The sequence below is a fragment of the Astyanax mexicanus genome, chromosome 23 (genome assembly GCF_023375975.1).
Source record: "Astyanax mexicanus isolate ESR-SI-001 chromosome 23, AstMex3_surface, whole genome shotgun sequence".
NCBI lineage: Eukaryota > Metazoa > Chordata > Actinopteri > Characiformes > Acestrorhamphidae > Astyanax > Astyanax mexicanus.
The window spans coordinates 19,618,601-19,637,758 of NC_064430.1; the positions used below are offsets into that span (position 1 = coordinate 19,618,601).

The 19,158-nt window shown below is 40.2% G+C and overlaps 1 protein-coding gene across 1 annotated transcript; it reads right to left on the reverse strand.

Moving 5' to 3' along the window:
* Positions 1 to 3,350: 3,350 nt before the first annotated feature.
* On the reverse strand, positions 3,351 to 18,793 carry nacc1b (nucleus accumbens associated 1, BEN and BTB (POZ) domain containing b). The gene is made up of 7 exons (XM_049471350.1): positions 18,666 to 18,793; positions 12,114 to 12,263; positions 11,085 to 11,991; positions 10,026 to 10,311; positions 9,251 to 9,348; positions 8,822 to 9,125; positions 3,351 to 4,295 (listed from the first exon to the last, which is right to left on the reverse strand). Exons 2-7 carry the CDS (start codon positions 12,237 to 12,239, stop codon positions 4,286 to 4,288), a joined length of 1,731 nt encoding a protein of 576 aa, XP_049327307.1. The 5' UTR covers positions 12,240 to 12,263; positions 18,666 to 18,793; the 3' UTR covers positions 3,351 to 4,285.
* Between the last annotated feature and the right edge of the window lie 365 nt (positions 18,794 to 19,158).

Genomic DNA, 19,158 nt, shown 5'->3' on the forward strand with positions numbered 1-19,158 from the left:
TGCTGGCTGGTTGCAGTATAATGTTTAGCTCCACCCATCCCGGATATGTTTTAATGACAAAATAGCAAATTTTTCCATTGCATTTTTTTTTTTACTCCTCTACACTGTCGTTGCCTCTGTACTGATGGGATGGTTCTTGTATATGAATTTAAGGTGGAATTAAGGTTGTCTGAACAGGGAGCAGAATCCAATGTTTTGAACGGATTGTAAGAATCAGCTCATCTGAGTTTCCGCCCTATTGAGACTCTAAGGGTGTACTCACACTAGGCAGTCCGCGCCGTGCCCCGGCACGCTTACCTCCCAAAGCACGGCTTAATTGACTAGTGTGATCTCTCCAAACCGAGCCCTGGTCCATTTGAAGAGGTGAGCTAGGGCACTGTTTACTTGGACTCAAGTGCGGTCCGCATGTAAACGAAAATTCCGGTGTTGTGCCGAATTCAGCACCACAGTCAGGAAAACCCCCCTCTCTCCCATCTCTGGCACGTATTTCTAATTAAGTAAGTAACTGTGCCTAGTGTTAGTACACCCTAAATGTAAAAGTGTATATTAATATGTATGCGCGAGTGTGTGTGTGAGTGAATGCACGTGTGTTGGTGTGGATCAACACAGAAAAATTATGAAAAATATTATTCTATTAAAATAAATTCTTTTAACCAAAAAAATTTGTGTTTTCATTTGATTTACTCCCAGGTCTGGTTTATAGTAGAGTATGCCCAGCCGAATGTAGGCCAAGTCGAGCTAAGACTTCCCACCCCTTTCCATAAGCTCTTTTGGGTTGGGCTCATGAAAATGTTCTGTAACCAAGGCCTATGTTTTTTTAATACCAATTTTTATTTTTATATAAAGCTATGGTGTGATAATCAGAATATAGCAAAGTAACAAATCACACTGTGATCGTAAGAAAAGTTGCACAAGTTAGAATGTTATATTATATATTAATTTTATAAGCACTGGCCCAAGTGAGCTCCTCCTCCAACACAACCGAACTGCAAAATACCTCATATTTCATGAAAAATAAAGCACTGCAACCAAAACTACATATAGCATGATTATATCACAATCAAATCAGTGATCACCTTTCAGTCTATGTTTTCCAGAAGTTTACTCTGGGTGTAAACAGAACTCTGACATTCAGATGAATCAAATGGCTGGAAATACCCTGAGCACGGTGTCTTTGGCCAAGTTGTATTCAGAAACGCAATGACTTAGTCTTGGAAAGGTTATAAAGCTGTTTCTAACGTTTTGGGACTCCAGCAAACCACAGTGAGAGCCATTATCCATAAATGAAAAAAAAAAAACAAGGAATAGTGGTGATTTCTAGTGAGTTTTAGTTCATTTGGTTTCTTTAAAGACTGGCAGTGTACATAATTTCTGAAAACTTTTGTACACTGGACTTTTTTCATTTCCAGGTACTGACTCAACCTAAAGAGCTTAAATGACTAACTAACCAAAGTTAGTTATAAATAATAAATAAATAAATAAAAATGGGGGTGTTCTACAACTTTTGTAGTGTATATAACTTAGAGTATAAGTACTTAGTACGCAATTGATATGCAAACACAGTCTGCACAGCTTCTCTGGTCAACAACCTTAAGCTTCTGGCTTCTAAATAAATAAAATATATAACATTATTTACTTCTAAGGTACATCATGAAACTAGGTCTAACAATGTCTATAAATCTAGTCTTAAACCACTAAATGGACAAAAGTGTTAGGGCATTTGAGATTGTCCAGTGTATGATTTATGATTGTTTAAAAGATAAAAAATTGTCACAATTTCAATTATTCTTAATAGTCTTAAAAGGTACAAAAACCTAAAAATGTAAAATGTTGCAAATATAAGTGTATCTTGAAAGTGTGTATTCTAATGTTAATAAAAACACAATATTCTGTAGTCAAAAAGCTTTTTTATTAAGATTCATATTCCAATGTTTCATACAGCAGTTCATGTGCAATTTTCTTCCACATCGGGTCACAGTAAAGGAGCTCACAAAGGTATTGGCACTTGGAAACACAGATGTAATCAGGGGTCTTGGGGTCACAGAGGGAGTCATCAGTAAACAATTACTGCATCAGCGGTTTCTGAGGGGTTAATACTTCATGCTGTGAACGCACAACTAACAATCAGTCTTTAGTGTTGGGTCTGTATAATTTACAGTGTGTCTGTGTGTGTATACTGTATTTATATATTTATATATATATATATTTATAGAGGAGAAATAAAAAGACCTGCAGGAAGACCCGAAACCTCACCTGAGACACACCCTCTCTCCACACTGTAACAAAGGAAGATCGAAAGATAAGAGTCATTTTGGTCACTGATCAGATTCAGTTGATGCTTCTTTAGTTTATATTGGGAGATGCTAGGCTAACATTCCTAAACAAGCATTTAGGCCCAATCCTGTTTCACCCCTTGCCCCCACACCTATTCACTCCAAACAGAGGAGTAAAGTTCCCTCCAAACAATGGAGGTGCAAATGTTAAAAATTACAATTAAAGTTTAAAATATAGTTCTATAACAAGCATAAAAAATTGTAAAAGTGGTTAAATCTCTATTGCTGCCTTCACATTCACCTTTGAATATTTTTTTTATAACTTTGGAATTCATAAATATGATGTGATTACTGTTTAAAGTTCTGATCAGACACAAGACAAAAAAGCGAAAAAGCAAATCATCTGATTGTTGTTAAATACTGGTAAATACAACTTTGTGGTCGAGTTCATCTGCCCTCATTTCGTAAATATATTTCTGAAGTGACCTGAAGTCAGTTTATACAACTATGCTATGCTGATTATTCACCCACAAGATATGGGAGTACTACCCAATTATTACTATTACTATTACTAGTAATGCCCCAACACCAGGAGGGTGGGGACTAACCAGCTCTCTCAGAGCTAAAGCAGCCAATGGCAAGCTGCATGACTGGGATTCGAACCAAATATCTCCTGATCATAGTCTGCAGGACCACCCGGAGCCCCCGTGCCCGGATTTTAATGGATACTGTATAATTTATCTGTACAAAATGTGTTTTGTGGGACGAATCACACACTTTATGCCAATATTTCAAGAAATATGAATGTGAAATTTGAGATTTAGGCTGTGTCCCATTTGTGTTTGTTAGCAATGTTAGTTTAGCATTTTCTGTTGTGAACTAAAGAAGCACTTCATTCACCCAACTAACCTGGCCTCTCAATCTACACAGTGAATTAATCAGGGAATGTTCAGAAGGCCAAAGGCTCTAACATTTATTCACTCATTGACAAAAAAAATTACTAAGCAGGGGTTGTTGGAATCAACTAAACTTTATATGTGTAAAAATAATGAATAATATTGTAATCACTTGCATATATCAAGTGAACGTATAGGTTTATTGGGAAAAACTGTACAACTGAACGGAGACTGTAGTACCCTGTGGGTCACATCAAGTGTGAATACAAGATAAGATAAGATATGGTTGAACATGGAGACATACAGGTTCTGTACAGATTGTAGGTTGCCACCAGCTTGTCCTATGAATGCTTGACTGGTGATTATTCTGGTCAGTGGGCAGGACAAGTAGGTGTTGCAATCTGGTGGAGACATGGCACCTTACTGTTAGTGTTATCACTACTAGGGGTGACAGACTGTCATATGGGATGGTTCCGTAGATCATTACACCAGCATCGGCCTCCATGCATTTTTTTTTTTGTCAATGAGTGTATTACTTCAAGTTGGCCTGACTTATTTTTTTTTACAGTGCATCACCATGCTAATAATCCTCCAGCTCTACTTTGAGGTAATAATCTACCATATTCATAATTCTATATTCTGGCCCCAAAGTCTTATTTGTACAACACTGGCTGCTCTGTTTCTTATAATGAACGTCTTCTTGCCAGCTTAAATTGAAGAGTTACAGTCGGTCTCCTAAAGCTGCATCAAAAACATTCCATTCCATCTTAAAAATGGCAACACTCAGGAAATGTCTAATATTCTGTTAACCAAAGTAACTAAATATCACTGCTGCACTATTTAAAGTGGAACGGAAAATTTGAATAAGGAGCAGACTCATCTATTTTGAAAACATCAGGGGGAATTCTCTGCTGGATGCTGACCTGCTGTCTGGATCTGCAGGGCTGGAGGGGCGTGGCTGAGGCCGGAGGAGGGAGGTAGATACACACACCCTCCACCTGGGAGTGTCTCTGAGTGTGTGAGTGTGTCTCCAGTGGGCAGGGCACTGATAGAGCTGAGTGTAGAATAGGTTTTAGAGCTGAGAGTAGAGCTGTAGTGTTGTGACCCCTGAAGGGCCTAGAGGTCGCTGTTGAGCGCAGAAAAGCAGAAACACACACCATCAACAAACAGGTAAATCCTTCTCCATTCTATTCCTATCTCTCTCTCTCTCTCTCTCTCTCTTTCTCTCGATTAGAGAGACACATAAAGCATCTCTTAGCCCCTCCCACTCACCACCCTGGGTGGCATGGAGGGGCCTTAGCAATGCCTAATATAAAAATAAAAAAGGTGGAAATAATAAAACTAAGTAAACAAACTAACAAGTAAATAGTAGAAATAACAAAACCATTAAAGCGATAGTATGATCGAATCACAATAACCCCCTTCCTCCAGTCGATCAGGCACGCCCTGTTCTCATGACTTCTTTAGAAGACTTAGGTTGCTAACAAGAAACCCAATCATCACAGTCACCCACCAATCAGCATCATGTTCTATATAACAGTCTGGTTATTCACATACATAGAGTGTTAGAAGAAACATAAGCAAGTCTGTTAGAGATTACTGAACACTTCAATGTGCTTTGAGGGGAGGAGTCTGAGGTAGGATTTTAACTTTAAATCCACCTTTTATTCCACCTTAAATAATAAAGCAGTTTCAAAAATCTTGATTGGCCCCAGGCTATAGAATGTAACTGCAAGATTTAAGATGAAATGGACATTCCAAGTTGGATCCTAAAATGTAAGTGCAACATTTACGATTGAATGAGCCATTCTAATTGGTCCCAGGCTTCAGAATATGACTGCTAAATTTAAGGTGGAATGCAAAATGGTAACTGACTTTAAATTAAGAGCAAACATTATGTTGGAATGGAAAACTGTTATTGGCCCACCTATATAATAGAACTGCAAGATTTAAGGTGGAATGGACATTTTTTTCTGGAGTTAGACTCCAGAATGTAACTGGAACATTAAACATTATAATTGACCTCAATAATCAGAATATAACTGCAAGATTTAAGATTTAAGGTGGACTGGACAATTCAAATATGTTTCAGGTTCTAGAATATGTAACATTTTAAGTGGAATTTAAAATTGGAATAGGAAATGACATAAACATGCAGGTCACACCATGCTAATTGGTGGGATATACCCTTCAATTATTTGTTAGCAACATTAGCCATGAATCTTCAGTGCTAAACTAAAAAATCCACATTTTATACATTACCTGATCACCATTATTGTTGTGAGAGGTGGGGAAATGAGTTTTTCACCAAACTATCGCTTTAAAATGTAACAGATCAGATCCACTGTCCACTATCCACAGTCGTCACTTACAGTGAGAGTGTGTGAGAGGGAGTTGAAGGGCGGCTCACAGAGCCAAACACACACCAGCAAAGGTGCTTTCTGTTCAAGCATTACAATTATTATACTCACCATCTCTCTCACTCTCTCACCAGGCAGTCTTATAAACACATATCCCATCATTTCCCTTATCAGCACCTGAGCATTCTCTAACAGTCCACTTAAAAAAAAAACGTACCAAATGCAGCACTAAAAGTGTCTAACACAGAGAGACTGTCTCCATTAAGGCCAGAAATCAAAAACTCCAGTTTTTACACTCAGATTTAGTCGCAGCTGTGCAGTAATATTGCTTTGGGTCACGTTTCATTTGATTACACTGACCTCAGTACACATGCAAAATTTGCATTTAAAATATATATAAAAAAGCAACAATAATAATACAAAGTAAAAAAAACAGCATAACATTTCATTATAATTCAAGTTTACAAGTTGGCAGTATTTGTAACACTCAGAATCATCATTTAGAGGGAGTTTAGTTTGTTTAGGTCAGCTGGAGTCAGTTATTAGAAAATAATGGAAAACGAATCTTTAATATTTACGCTTAATTTACTGGGAAATCGGGATGCTGCACTTTTTGTCACATTGCTGCCCCCGTGTGGCTATAAATAAAATTGTCTGCTACTGTCACCCATTTGTCTCTCTCTCTGTCTCTCTGTCTCTCTCTGTCTCTCTCTCTCTCTCTGTCTCTCTCTCTCTCTCTGTGGCAGTAACAAGGCTCAGCTCTCAAAAAGCATCATCGCTTTCACCCACGGCAACATAGAGGCAGCATCAGTACCGACTTCAGTGAGCTGAGCATCAATACATTCTTCCTTCTTAATTACAGAACAGCCTCACTCATCTACTCAATCATTTCCTCATCCATCCCTCCATCTGTGTATCTCTGCATCATCTCATCCTTTCATCCTCTAATTTGTCTATCAATTCCTTTCTTTATTCCTTTTTCCATATATCTGTTTATCCACATTCATTCCTTTATCAATTATCCATACACTCATTGATCCCTTCATAAATTTTTCCATTAATTCTTCCATCCATCCAGTCATCATGTATCCCTTCATCCATCCATCCCTCAATGTTCTGTTTATCCCTCCACCCATCAATCTATTCATTTATTTCTCCATCCTTCCATTTATCCCACATCCCTTTATCTCTCCCAGTCTATCTTAATTTGTGTTAGTATCAGCCTATCACTAATCCGTAAAGAAAGGATCTATATATACAGACAGTAAAATAAAATGCACTAAATAAGAGATGAAAATATGAGATACAGTACCTCCCTGTGTTGTATGTTTGTGTAGATGAAAGGATGAGATGCGTGTGTCAGAGAGCAGCTTGTATTCTAATCTCCTTTCATCTGTACTCCTTTAATATATAAACATTCTTAGGGTTCTCTGAGTTCTGCAGGAGCTGCTTTATTAGCCTCCAGAACCACAGCGTCAGTGTCATCAGTACATACATCAAAGGGCACACACTGTCCAATCACTGCACTGAATCTCTCTCTCTCTTTCTCTCTCTCTCTCTCTCTTTTCTTTTTCTCTCTCTGAATCATGAAGCCTTGGTCACGCCTCAGTTCTATTATGATTCTTTAGGAAATGATTCAGTGATTCATTATATATCTTGGTCCCATCAACATACACACACACACACACACACACACAAAAAAGCAGAAATACACCCTCCACATTCAGAACAACCACACACAAGCACACACACACTTGTGCAAAGCCCTTCCCTTGAACACACACACAAACAGACAGATTAACATGCATAGAAAATATCCCACTGCAGTACACACACACACACACACAGAAAAAGGACACATACACATACACGCATGCCTTCACACCAATTTACCCAGCCATTCACTCCCTCTCTCTGCCCTATACTCTCTCTGTGTTTCTCTCTTTCTCTCTCTCTCTCTGGGAATATTATGACTGTTCTAAAAAAAGGGGGGTCTAAAATTAGTCCCGAATCAATAAAACTCTTTGGTTGCTCTTTAAAAAGTGTAAACTCCAACCAAATAAACCACATATGTGAAGTGATTATTACAGTGCAGTTAGAATTGAATAGAATACTTACAGTTAGAACTGTTCACAGTGGTGGTGAATGGAATCAGACGTCTGATTAAGCTCTTAAAGCTTCCCAGAAATTGTTATGCACTGCCTGATACAGAGCAGATTTGTAGCAGATTTCGGGTCTAAAACTTGTTTTCTAAAATTCATTAAAATGATGGTGGGATACACACTGCAGGGCATTCTGCAGCAAAAAAATAGTAAATGATAAATTTGGATACTAAAAATGGCTTTAATATACTGACCTTACCTTAGGTGGCAGCTTAGGAACAGCCATGTCTGTGAGTGAGGTGATCTCTTGAACGAAAGGTTAAAAAGTATGTCCTGCAATCCTGGATAGCGGGTGCCAGAAGGATGAGACACTCCATTTCTCATGTTAAGTAGGTATTTAACATTCCTCAATCCATAGGGTCTATTGTGTACTGGGAATACGTCACAGTGGACAGTCGGTGGTAATAACTGTGGTCAGTGGTGTCTGGCTAGAATTGTCTCTGGCTAAAAATCATACCCATATCATATTCAGGTGGCCCCACACACATATCCCACTGGTGAGTAGAGTGTTCTGTAGCTTTCATTGGACATGTAAAAAGTCATGTAACATAACACTACTTCCTATTCCATGACTTTTGCATGGTGTACTTGCATGGTGTATTTAGTGTACTTTTGCACGACCCCTTTTCACATTTACCACCACTGTGAAGAAAATATAGAACAAGATGTACTAATTCCTGGGACTTTTACTTTACTATTTGAATAAATTTCCCTAAATCCAGCAAACTGACAGAACATTCCATACCAATACAATCATGATGAAATCAGACAGTGTCAATAGACCAATAAAGTGCTTTCGTTCTCAACGGCCCCGCCCTAACAAGCCCCTCCCCTTTATAATAGCCCCACTTCTTTAACATCATAATCCCTTTTTCCTCTGAACCCATGAATTAAAATATCTCCATTGGTGTATGATTGGCTGGTGTTAAAAAAAACATGGTTAAAAAGCCAAAAAAAAGAAGAAAAAAAAACACTATAAAAAACTACCTTTTATACCAGTAAGCCACACCTCTGAACTTCTTTTTATTTCTCTCTTTCTCACTCTCTCTCTCTCTTTCTTTCCAGTCTATCTGCATCTCAGGAAAAAGAAAAAGGGCAACGCCCACCATCACATTGGCAACCGTACTCACTAAAACAAACTTCCACTGTCTCCGCCTACCCCCTGCTGCAAAGCCTCAGACGACTGGGTGCCCTCAGAGCATGGCCCACTCTCCATAATGGTCGTGTCAAACGCAGGCTCCGCCCCCAGGGCATCGGCCTCCGGCTTGTTAGCGTCGGGGAAAAGAGTAGCGTAGGCGTCGCTCTCGGCCATCAGCAGCTTCAGCTTTGGGATCCAGCTCTTCCTGACCACGCGCCGGGCGTTAGTGCACATGTCTGCCGCTATCGCATTCATCTCACTCTCCTTAAAGCTCGGAGCAAAGTTCTGACAGTAAACTGTGAACAAAATTAGATAATTGAGTAGTTGATTAATTGATTACCAATAAAATAGCACAGATTTTTTTTGTCTCTAACAAGAAAGAAAAGAGCTGTTTGAACAAGTGTGTGTTGGATTTACTCACACTTGACTGCATGTAGAACTCGGTTGTCCAAAGGTTTGCGGTTGGGGTCGTTGGTGGACGAGCGAATCCCTGTCCCACAGCTGTTTGCTAAAGTACTCCTAGAGAGAGAGAGAGAGAAAGAAAGACTTTAATTAGACATTAATGTTCTTCATGAACAACATATTCAAAGATATGCTCTAAAAGTGGCTTGTGTGTTACATTGATGATACTCATATCTATACAAAATCTCTCACTGAGCATGTCAGGGAGGTTCCAACGTGCCTTTGTGAACACAGTCTGTTTTTTATACTCCACAAGTGTAAATTTCATAAAATTAAGATTTCTCAGGTACATTCTCAGGGACAAACAAAGTTTTTGCATTAACTCAATGGTCTCAATCCAAAACTGTTGGAACCACAGAGATTCCTAGGTGTTATGAACTAGGAAGGTAGGTATATAGTATATAGGGTATAGTGGCTCTTCTCAATAATAGGCCTAAAACACTGAAACACAGAAGCCACCTCCTCTTTTAGTTCAGCAGAAAATAAATACTCCAGTTGCTGCTATTTAACGAGGAAATGTGTAATCTGTTAAGTTTGGGCACTTTTGGAGATGCAGGCCCAGTTGAGTGTTACCCTTTCCCCACTGTGTTTCTGTCCCCAGTATTTTGTGTAGTGCTACAAATTAACAATTATTTGACATTTTTTTATAATCAACATTGTTAATTATATTAACTAAACATTGCATCCCTGGTTATCCCTAGTTATATCCCTAGTTATTACTTAAATTGTCATACCGGTCAAAGAAGGCAGCCAGCAGGCGGCGCAGTAGAACCTTGTGTCGTGTTCCGGCGCTAACATGGCAGTTCATAAGCTGAGCGCGGGAGATAAAGACACTGGTTCCAGTCACCAGCTCCAGTTTCTCTGACGGTTCCCCCTCCTCGTACAGTCGGGTATGGCAGCGGTTCCCGATCTGGGCTATGAGCTCCGTTGGCAAAGAGGCAAGTTCTGGACGCACCCGGACCCCTCTACCCCTGGACTCTACAGTCAGGTGTTCTGGCAGGGAGTCTACCCGCTCTCCAGCTAAAATACAGAGAAGAACATTACTTAAGAAACATAAAAGGCATCACTACAGAACACGAAGGCAGACACTAATTAGTGAAAAACAAGACAATAATGAGTGCAGGGTAAAGGAAAAGTAGTGCTATAAACCGGATAACAGAACAGAACTTTACTAGAGCACAGAATAACAACCCAAAACAAACATGGTTCAAAAATATGTTAACTATTTTAATTAATTTAATTATTTAACTTAATGTAACACAAATAAATAATAATACACAAGTCTTATAAAAATCTATACACCTATGGGCTGTCAAACAAATACATCTAAAACTTGTGAATAATCCTTTCAGGCAAGCCTTGAGTAATGTGTTGTCATGCAGGGCTTCTATAATGTGCAATGTGTCTCTCCCAAATTAAAAAATAATAATAAACATTATTTTTTGGAAATATCAACATCAAAACTCAGTGAATTCCCATTGAGAATTGAACAGTTGATCTTGGAGTGAAAACACAACCAAAAGGGCTGCTTATGCTTGATTATTATGTTGCTGTTTTAATAGTTACTAACTCTACAGGCTAATAGGTGCACTCTCAAAAGGGGTATTCAGTTAGTGTTAAAGGTCTTTACACTTTTTCCTCCATGAGACACGATAGTTTGACTCAAAATGGAAATGTAATATTAAGTGCTATAGGAATCATCACTGACTGAAAATTGTAACAGTGACAAGTTTCTGAATATTAAACATGAAAAGGGTATACATGCTGGATGGGCTGTAGACATGTGCATTTACCTGTGGCCCCCACATTCATCATGCTGTACATTTGGTACATGTTGCAGATCTGCCTGTACTGCTCTTCGGCCGTCTCGTCTGTCAGCTCCTCCTCTTCCTCGTCATCGTGGTAGGAGACAGGCGAGTCACTGGTGTACATGCTCAGAGTGCCTGGGCTAGTGCCCTCTGGAGTGCCCCCACCGCTGCCCCCACCACCAGCACCACTGCAGCTGCTGTTGTTGTTATTGTTGTTGTTGTTGCCATTTGCAGTTGATCCCCCACCCAACATCGCTGCACCCTGAGAAGGTATGGCATTGAGCCCTCGTGCTGGTTCCTGTGAAAAACGTGGGGTCTTCCTCATCCCTGCTCCTCCACCTCCTCCTCCCGCTGCCCCCCCACCCCCTTCTCGACTGCCCCCCTCCCAAAGCCGTTTTGCAACTGGTGTGCAGACCACCGAATACGGGGAAGTTTCCTGATGCTGCTGATGCTGAGGTTGCAGTTGTGGTTGTGGCTGTTCTGTCTTCACCCTCGACACCAGTGAGAGCGGTGTGAGGCAGGAGGCTGGGCGCCCCGCTGCTGTGGCGACTATACCCCCACCCATAACTCCACCAACAGGGCTCTGGGGTTCAGAGGGTGGTGCCTCCTCAGTGTGCAGACCCTGCGAGTCACAGCTGGGTGAGCTGACCTTCAGGAAGAACTCGGTACCCTTCTCCATGATCTGCTGGATCTGCAGGAAGCCGGCGGTGTACATGAGCAGGAACTGATCACCCACATTCATGCTGAGCCGCCCTGTGTAGCAGAAGGCAAGGATCTGCTGGAAGCTTTGCGGCTGCACAGCAGGTGGCAGCTCCACCACTGAGCTTTTTGTACCGGAGTTGAAGAGGTCACGGAAGTACGAACTGCTTGCAGCCAGGACAGAGCGATGTGCCTAGGAGGGAAGAGAGGACGAAGTGGAGAAAAGTACCATATCTGTCTCACACTCAGAAAAGAGCACTGTGATGTAACAATATCATGATATAGATAACAGATCGTCATATCGCCCACCCCTACCTTAAATGTGTGCCCCTTGACCACTACAGAGATGTCGCAGTAGAGCCCCTGCAGCCGCTGCTCATTTAGGCACTCCAGGACATTGTTGCCAAAGTTGGGGATCGCCATCTGCAGCGTCTGAGCCATATCAGCACCTCAGGACATCCGGCCCTGAGGACACAAAGTGTACAACCAATCACACCCTGTACAGTATAAAACCTAAATAACTGCAGCAGTATACGTAATTGTCCAAAAAAGCAGAAATAGCAGTAGTATTAAAAGCATAGTAACACCTACAGGGGTTGGACAATGAAACAATAAAAGTTTGGGAGGTTTCATGGCTAAATTGGAGCAGCCTGGTGGCCAATCTTCATTAATTGCACATTACACCAGTAAGAGCAGGGTGTGATGGTTTAATTAGCAGGGTAAGAGCACAGTTCTGCTCAAAATATTGCAATGCACACAACATTATGGGTGACATACCAGAGTTCAAAAGAGGACAAATTGTTGGTGCACGTCTTGCTGGCGCATCTGTGACCAAGACAGCAAGTCTTTGTGATGTATCAAGAGCCACGGTATCCAGGGTAATGTCAGCATACCACCCAGAAGGACCAACCACATCCAACAGGATTAACTGTGGACGCTGTAAGAGAAAGCTGTCTGAAAAGGATGTTCGGGTGCTAACCCGGATCGTATCCAAAAAACATAAAACCACTGCTGCCCAAATCGCGGCAGAATTCAATGTGCACCTCAACTCTCCTGTTTCCACCAGAACTGTCTGTCGGGACAATAAATTATTGTGGTCTGTTTCAGTTTTATTGTACAACCCCTGTAGAATCACACTGAAACCTCTTAGTCCATACTGCATTCATCAGCACATGGAACCACAAGGCTTATACTGACTTCTTTCTTAAAGTCAGTATATAAGGGTGTACATGTTTCACTGGTTGCTATGGTATCCCTGGTGACTGCCAGGGTGCTGCTTAAGTTTTACTATGTCATCAACACCCTATCTTTTTTTGTGAAACAATTATATTCCAAGCTAGAGGATTGCTATGATGCCTCAAGTGGTTGCTGTAGTACCCCAGACAGTTGCTAGATTGTAGCTAGGCAATTACTTTAACACACTAGGTGGTTGCTATGGTTTTATTATGTGCTCAGCACCCTACCTGGTTTCTAGACGGCAGGATTCTAGCTTGAATCCAGTACTTGTGTTCATATTCAGTTGTCAGCGTCCAGCTGGGTTTTCTAGACAGTATATTTTTGAGATAGGTAAAGTAATTCAGAATAGTGCTGGCTAACGCAGTCATGCTACAACAAGCTAATATAAACTGTTATCAGTCACAGCTTAGGAGTAGATGGGCTTTCATTTGTCAAGGCAAACATTCTTATACATGTAGGTTTAGTGTCCTCAATGTCCTCAACCTAACAACCCAAATGAGATTTACTACTGAGGAGGAGGGGGTGAGAAAGATAACCCTCTCCAGTCTTTTGAAATTAGACTGCTGTACTTGCTTTCATTTTGTTCATCTTTTCATCTTTTGTTCATCTTTAAAAACAGCCTGCTGTATTAAGACAGAGATGTGGGTGCTTTTTTCTGACCACTAGCTGGGTGAGCAGAGCTGAGCTTTACTGCATCAACCCTTTCTGAAGACGCTGCAGTTTGACCCACTTTTGAGCCTATTCTGAGCTCAGTCACACAAACACATCATGATTATCCAAACCACTTCTGAACCAGAGCAGTTCATCTGCTCATCTGAACCTTTACTAATCCATCATAAGGCTTCAGCCTAAATCTGCTCTTTAACCTCACCAACCTGAAATTAACCCAACCCAAAAAAACATGGAGAGAACTCCAACTCAAGGCTCCAAGAATCCAAGTGAGAACTGCTATAAGACCTAACAAAAAAAAACACTGAGAGAAACCAAGATGAAAGAAAAAAGGAATGACCAATAAGACGAATAACAACACAAAAGGAGGACCTCCAAAAAACATAAAGAAGTGCCACTGGAAATAACCAAGATTTCAAAAAACAACTGCAAAAAATGTGAGGAGGGACAGAAGAACTGAAACCCAAAATGAGAACCTCCCTAAGAGAACAAAAAAAGCCACTAATAAGAACCAACACTCAAAACGAGAACCTTCTTCAAAACACAAGGAAATCTTAAACATTGAACCTACTTAGTGGAAATGGTCAAAGGTGTTCCAACTACATCAATAACTTGCCTTTACATGTAGAAGAACTGTACATTTACATGATTCATTTATAAACAATAATAAAACCCCATCCTCAACAATAATAAAAACACATCCTCAAAAACTTAGTCCTAACTCAGTTTTAATCTTCATGGTGATTCCTTAAAACTACCCAAAAACCTCTAGCTAACCTCATAAAAATGTCAATTTAAGAACATTTAGAAACACAAAATGACATAACCTCATTATTTTATAATTTCTAACTAAATACACATCCCAAACAATCCACAAAGCATTGTGAGAACACTCCACTCTCACAATAATTTAAACTTCCAAATTCCTAATTTCTTATCTAATTATTACCTTACACTAGTTAAGACATTATTAATCATTACAAATTTATTATGACTTAATAATTAAGCAGTACATTTATTCATTTCTTTATTTTTTAACCACTTAACAACATGTATTACTTACTTACTTTATTTGTGACCCTTATTGTAAAGTATTAAAAATATTAAAAACAATTTATCTTTAAAATTAGTTTCCCAAAATTGCCAAATGAAAGCTATTAATAAACAGGTCACTAATTCACGTATTCCACTTACATACAGTTTTTTTCATGAAGTCACATGACATAAAAATAAGTTAATGTTTTTAGAATTTTAAGGTTTCCAGGTAAATATTTTCCAGGTAAAATTATTAATTAGGTTTTATCTAAGTATACATCCCATACAATCCACAAAGCATCATAAAAACACTCCACTGTCACAACAATAAATAATTATAAAATTTCTTATATAATTATTAACAAACACTAACAAAAGCTAATCATGACAAATCTATTACAACTTAAATTAAGCATTACATTTCTTAACTTGTGTTAATTTAAATTGTGTTACTTAACCATTTAACAACGTTTATTACTTACCTACTTTCTTATTCGTGACCCTTATTGTAAAGTATTAAAAATATACAGCTCTAAACAAAACTTACAACTTACAAATTATGAGTTTCTTTTGATTTTAACAAATTGAAGACTTCTGGAATTTAATCAAGAGGAAGATGGATGATCACAAGCCATCAAACCAAGCTGAACTGCTTGAATTGTTGCACCACGAGTGGAATAAAGTTATCCAAAAGCAGTGTGTAAGACTGGTAAAGGAGAACATATCAAAATGCATTAAAACTGTGATTAAAAACCAGGTTTATTCCACCAAATATTGATTTCTGAACTCTTAAAACTTTATGAATATGAACTTGTTTTCTTTTTCCATTATTTGAGGTCTGAAAGCTCTGCATCTTTTTGTTATCTTTGTTATGTTATTTTTTATTTTCTTCAAATAAGTGCTCTTAACAACAATATTTTATTTGTAATTTGAAAAGGATGTTGTCCATAGTTTATAGAACAAAACAGCAATGTTCATTTTACTCAAACATATACAGTGCCCTCCATAATTATTGGCACCCCTGGTTAAGATGTGTTCTTTAGCTTCTCATAAATTGAGTTTTGTTCAAAATAATATAGGACCACGATGGAAAAAAAGACTAAAATACAACCTTTAACTCAAGTGAATTTATTCAGTGGGAAAAAAATCCCACATTAAGAAATAATTATTTAACATCAAATCATGTGTGCCACAATTATTAGCACCCCTGATGTTAATACTTTGTACAACCCCCTTTTGCCAACAAAACAGCACCTAATCTTCTCCTGTAATGTTTCACAAGATGGGAGAATACAGAAAGAGGGATCTTTGACCATTCCTCTTTGCACATTCTCTCTAAATCATCCAGCGACCTGGGTCCTCTCCTCTGCACTCTCCTCTTCAGCTCACCCCACAGGTTTTCAATGGGGTTGAGGTCTGGGGACTGAGATGGCCATGGGAGGAGCTTGATTCTGTGTGCGGTGAACCATTTCTGTGTAGATTTGGCCACATGTTTAGGGTCATTATCTTGCTGAAAGACCCAGTGACGACCCATCTTCAGCTTTCGGGCAGAAGCCACCAGATTTTGTTTTAAAATGTCCTGGTATTTTAGAGCATTCATGATGCCATGCACCCTAACAAGGTTCCCAGGGCCTTTAGAAGAGAAACAGGCCCACAGCATCACTGATCCCCCGCCGTATTTCACAGTGGGCATGAGGTGCTTTTCTGCATACTCAGCTCTTGTGTTACGCCAGACCCACTTACAGCATTTGTTGCCAAAAAGCTCTATCTTTGTTTCATCTGACCAAAGCACACGGTCCCAGTTGAAGTCATAGTACCGCTTAGCAAACTCCAAATGTTTGCGTTTATGATTGTGAGTGAGAAATGGTTTCTTCCGTGCATGCCTCCCAAACAGCTTGTTGGCATGTAGATAGCGCCTAATGGTTGTTTTGGAGACTTTGTGACCCCAAGAAGCTACCATTTGTTGCAATTCTGTAACAGTGAGCTTTGGAGAACTTTTTATTTCTCTTATCATCCTCCTCACTGTGCGTGGTGGCAAAATAAACTTGCGTCCTCGTCCAGGCTTGTTTACCACTGTTCCAGTTGTTTTAAACTTCTTAATAATTCCTCTGACAGTAGATATGGACAGGTGTAGGCGAGTAGCGATTTTCTTGTAGCCATTGTCTGACTTGTGAAGGTCAATACACATCTGCCTCACTTGAATGGTATGTTCCTTTGTCTTTCCCATGTTGAAGATAAATGGCCTCTGTGTCACGTCATATTTATACCCCAGGGAAACAGGAAGTTGTGAATTACTAATTAAATGTTCCTACATACTCTGATCAACTTCGTAAACTACTGTAGAAGTGACAGAAATACTTTTATTAAATTTATTTCCTAAGAATTGTTAGGGGTGCCAATAATTGTGGAACAGGTGATTTTATGCAGAATAATTATTTCTTAGTCAGGGATTTTCTTTCCCCCTTAAAATTTACTTGAGTTAAAGGTTGGACTTTACTTTTTTTTCCCATCGTGGTCCTATATTATTTTGAACAAAACTCAATTTATGAGAAGCTAAAGAACACATCTTAACCAGGGGTGCCAATAATTATGGAGGGCACTGTACCTATAAATATCAAAATCAGAGAAACTGATTCAGAAACTGAACTGGTCTCTTAATTTTTTTCAGAGTTGTATATGTAAAGAATTTTACCTCAGCATTAGTTTTCAAAAATTGCCAATTGAAAGCTATTAACAAGGTCGCTAATTTACCTATTCCACTTACATACAGCATTTTTTTCGTCAAGTCACATGACACATTTAAACATCAGGTTAATGTTTTTTTTTTATCATTTTAAGGTTTCCATCTAAACATTTTACAGGTAAAACCCTGTAAATTTACAGCGGAAAGTATTTATTGCAGCGCAGAAACGAGACCAGGAGCGCGCGCTCAATCTGACTGCTGGAGCGGATTTAGACGTCGATTTAGGACGATTTTAGCCTCGCGCGTGCACGTTCCACCTCACCCGGCGCGCGCTCTCCAGCATCTCTCTCTTCCACACCCCCCAAAAAAATTACAAAGTAGCGTTAAATTTTGCGCGCGCTTGGTTCTTAAACATGCACTGACTCTCCTCTCTGTACCTGGTAATGTGTAAATACTGTATTTAGTGCGCGTGCGGTGAAAAGAAGAAAACACCCCCTCCCTAAATACCGTATCTGCAGATGCTGCTCTTCCTTCGATTCACAGGGTGCACCAAAATAGTGCTTGCACTAAATTATTTAGCCCCACATCCGTGACGATGCGACGCGCGCGCTCCAGTTGCCCTGCAGATGGATGGAGGGGTGTGTGCGCGTGCGATATTTGGGAGCATTTTACAGGCTCCTCATCTTTCATGCATAATACCCTCTCTAATGTGCACGCGCGCACAGAGAAATATATTTTGCAAACACGTACGCGCATGCAAGCTATTAACGCTATACTGTCCAAGTATGCATGCACGTCCACTTTTTTAACGCTATTTTTGTAAATATGCATGCATGCACACGCATATGCATGCGAGCCGCTGGCTAATGCGTGGCTCGTGCACGTGCCGTTATTTTGCACGCTGAATCAGATAGAATCAACATCACATTGCAATTCTGCCCGGGCTTTAGGAATTTCAGGACCCTTCAACAGGTCATCCCAGGACAAACGCAGCAACCAGGAGGGAGGGGTGGGCAGACTGCACCCGGAGGGGAGGGGCAACGAGCCAGGCAGGCGCAAGACATGCAAGCACGCGCGCGCACGCTCGCAAGCACAGACGCTCTAATAACTTTGATCTCTGCAGATGTTATTACAGATAACCCTTCCGCGTGCAGCTACAGCACACCTTCACTAAGCTTACCCCCCTCCCCACATACACACCCACGCCACGCGCCCCAGTGCAGCCAGTAACCCTCCAGACTCACCCCCAGCCTGTCCTCCGCGACCCCGGGCTAAACACCGCTGGAGAAAGCGCGCGCGCCCGTGTGTGTGTGCGCGCGTGTGTTTGCAATGCAGCAGCTCTCGCTATGTGTGTGTCTCCTGCCGGGCGGCCATTCGCGGAGCATGCAGGCGCGCGAGCCGAGCGCAGAGAACACGAGATCAAAAAGAAGGAGCACAGAGCTACTGATTATAATCTGATATCATACTGTCCATAAACAGCTGTATAATAATCTATTTTATACTCTGCATGCTCTGGAGTGGCAGTGATCACTTAACAATAAGGCATCTGAGCAGTGAGCTGAGGAGAATGGAACCGTGGAAGTATGGAATAACGGTCTATCCAATACTTCGGGGAGGAGCAGGATTTTTATCTAACCTCACTGCCTAGCATGGATGACAAATCTCCAGCTATTACCCCTGATTTCAGATAATATGCTGAATAAGCAGGTGTCCACATACTTTTGTCCACGTGTCCCA